At 43.7% G+C, this 3,095-nt stretch overlaps 1 protein-coding gene across 1 annotated transcript; it reads left to right on the top strand.

Moving 5' to 3' along the window:
* The first annotated feature begins 386 nt into the window (after window positions 1-386).
* LOC139551388 (nanos homolog 3-like) lies at window positions 387-2,441 on the top strand. Its single transcript, XM_071362873.1, has one exon. It carries the CDS (start codon window positions 418-420, stop codon window positions 1,060-1,062), a length of 645 nt encoding a protein of 214 aa, XP_071218974.1. The 5' UTR covers window positions 387-417; the 3' UTR covers window positions 1,063-2,441.
* The last annotated feature ends 654 nt before the right edge of the window (window positions 2,442-3,095 follow it).

Below are 3,095 nucleotides of genomic sequence, written 5' to 3'. Positions count from 1 at the left end.
ATGTTACAATAACTTAATGGTGGTAGTAGTGAACAGCAAGGAAGTCGAAGCAGTTTTGAATTTTAACAGAGAAAGAAGGCGACCCGCTCAGTGATATTTTATTAAAATAGGCTATTATAAAACATCTTATAACTAAGTATTATAATCTAAGTCCTATCAATTTAGACCCTAGAATAGATTAAACAATTATCTTTGAAGTGTTTGAATATTGTTGAGGAGTAAAATTGTATCCCAAATAGTTGATTTTCTAAAATGACCAATTTAGCAGCTGTCGGTTTGAAACCATTTGATTGGCTGTTGTCACTTGGCACGGCCCCCGCACAACACCATTTGATTGGCTGCTTTCCAAAACACGGACAGGTCAAAACCTGCGTGTTGTCCAACTTGCCTTCAGTTTAGTTCTCAATTCATTGAACCATGGCATCGTTTAGTTATCAACTCCAACATCTACCGAAAATGGAGTCCGAAAATAAGACTTTCCAACTGTGGCGGGACTACATGAAGCTAGCGGACGCAGTGCGGGAGATGAAGTTAGGGAACTTCACATCAGAACCGTCAACCGTTGACGGTCATCACTCCAGTATATGCTCGACCATGGTGGAATTTGAACAGTTCCCGCCGCGAGCCTTGCTGTCGCCGATAGCACCGGTGACGATACCACCCCTACGGCACGAAAAGGAATCCCTGGGTTCCAAAATTGTCCCCTTGCGTAAAGACGCTCCTTTATGGCCGAGCAGCGCCGAGGGTCCCGAGCCCCCTACAGCAGCGTCCAGACCCTCCGTGGTCACCCGGGGCCAGAGGGAGAGAAAGAATGCGACCCGCTCCAAGACGCCGGAGGAGGTGCCATCGCCTGAGCGCAAGATCTGCAGCTTCTGCAAACACAACGGGGAGTCAGAGTCTGTGTTTGAGTCCCACAGTCTCAAGAACCAGGATGGGGACGTGGTGTGCCCGTACCTCCGGCAGTATATCTGCCCTCTCTGCGGTGCCACCGGGGCCCAAGCCCACACCAAGCGCTTCTGTCCCCGGGTGGAAACCACCTACAGGTCGGTCTATGTCAAGTGATAGAAGCGCTAGCTCTGGTTCAGGCCGTTACTGCGCTAACCTCTAGACCTACTAACATAGTCAACTTGTTGTTGCGAGATGGGTGGGACCAGAGCTAGAGGAGCGCTGAAGAGACTGCTGTTGTGTTGGCGACTTCCTTTAGCGTCTCTAACACACTGGATGCGGACAGTTGTAAGAGGATTTACGAGTGTATATTTAGCTTAGAAGTCGTTTGGAACAGGCTGACTAGTTTGTAGACTATGTAATAGCCTGTTAGTCGTGTGATTTGTTTTATTTATTGCCTTTACTTTTTCTCGTGTGTTTTCAACTTTTTTTCACTTATTTCTATTTGTTTATAACGTGTGTTTTTTCATTATTTGCATGCCCGTTCACTTGTTCTTTACAACACATTGTGGCTTTGAGTGTAAATGTCTCTGTCTGTCTGTGACCAAACTAACTGCGTCTTTACAAGTTGCTGTGAGATTTTGTAAAACCTCCCAACCTCTAATACTGTGTCGCCTACTGAACCGCCCTTATCAACAAACTCTCACTGCAGAATTAGACGTAAATCCACGTTTCTCCCTGCTACTTTGGGGAGGAAAAAACGGACGTGTTGTCTTGTTTTGAGACTTGTTTTCCTGACTCTTATTTTATAACGACATGCTCTAATCTAACTGTAGAGCTGCAAGTCTACGGGCCTAAAATAACTTTTATCAGAACATTACTATTGACAACAACACAACTTCTGTTTTATGACGTGGTGTGCTGAGCTACTTTTGTGTAATTGTAATTTACCATGCTAGCTACTATTTTAAACTGTTATACTTGTATTTTAATAGATCTAGAAGGGAGGTTTCTTGTTTTTTTACTTTCCAACGTGTATGCTACTTAGATTGGAGAGGAAGGCCCAACAAATGGTTGAAGTCATCCAAATCATAGACTGCTCTCTCTGCCTCTGCACGGCAAGCGATACCAGAGCGCCAAGTCTAGGTCCAAAAGGTTCCGTAACAGCTTCGACCCCGAGTCATAAGACTGCTGAACAATTAATCACGTGGCCACCCGGAGTATTTACATTCACACACCCTCCCCCCCTTTGTTATTACACTTCTGCTACTTGCTGTTGATTATCAATGCATAGACACTTTACCCCAACCTAAATGTACAAATGACCTGGACTAACCTGTACCCCCGCACATTGACTCGGTACCGGTACCGAGCCTCCTTATTGATATTTTATTGTGTTACTTTTTATTGTTTACTTTCTTTAGTAAATATTTTCTTAACTATATTTCTTAAACTGCCTAGTTGTTTAAGGGCTTATAAGTAATTAATTCACGGTAAGATCTACCTACACCTGTTGTATTTGGCGCATGTGACGAATAAAATGTGATGTCATTTGATTGGCTGTATATGACTTTAACGTTAAATCTAATCTCACTTTACAGAACCTTATATTTAAATAGTATGTTTCTTTATTATTATGCATGTCTTCTATAATAATAACAATAGTATCTGCATTGGCTGCTCCTGTGTGTCTTAATTATCAGCGAGGTGTCCCTAAAAAGGTGGGATGCCGTCTGGCCCGGTAACCTTGCGAGGGTTAACATGCTTAAATGTCTTACTGAAGTCGGCCACGGAGAAGGAGAGCACACAGTCCTTGGTAGTGGCCTCGTTGGTGGCCCTGTGTTATCCTCAAAGCAGGTGTCCCTGTCTGCACATCATGTTTGTGTCTCAAATGGAATTGTATTTCCTAAATAGTGCCCTACTTTGATCAGGGGCCATGGGGTCAACAGTAGTGCACTATATGGGGCTGTAGTCTAAAGTAGTGCACTATATAGGGCTGTGGTCTAAAGTAGTGCACTATATAGGGCTACGGTCTAAAGTAGTGCACTATATAGGGCTGTGGTCTAAAGTAGTGCACTATATAGGGCTACGGTCTAAAGTAGTGCACTATATAGGGCTGTGGTCTAAAGTAGTGCACTATATAGGGCTGTGGTCTAAAGTAGTGCACTATATAGGCCTGTGGTCTAAAGTAGTGCACTATATAGGGCATT

The sequence above is a fragment of the Salvelinus alpinus genome, chromosome 2, assembly GCF_045679555.1.
Source record: "Salvelinus alpinus chromosome 2, SLU_Salpinus.1, whole genome shotgun sequence".
NCBI lineage: Eukaryota > Metazoa > Chordata > Actinopteri > Salmoniformes > Salmonidae > Salvelinus > Salvelinus alpinus.
Note: the sequence above shows the minus strand (reverse complement) of the source record. Positions and strands in the feature narration are given on the sequence as shown.

Bases quoted from the DNA above. Each gene is read 5' to 3' on its own strand.
- LOC139551388 (XM_071362873.1), top strand. From the start codon at position 418: ATGGCATCGTTTAGTTATCAACTCCAACATCTACCGAAAATGGAGTCC.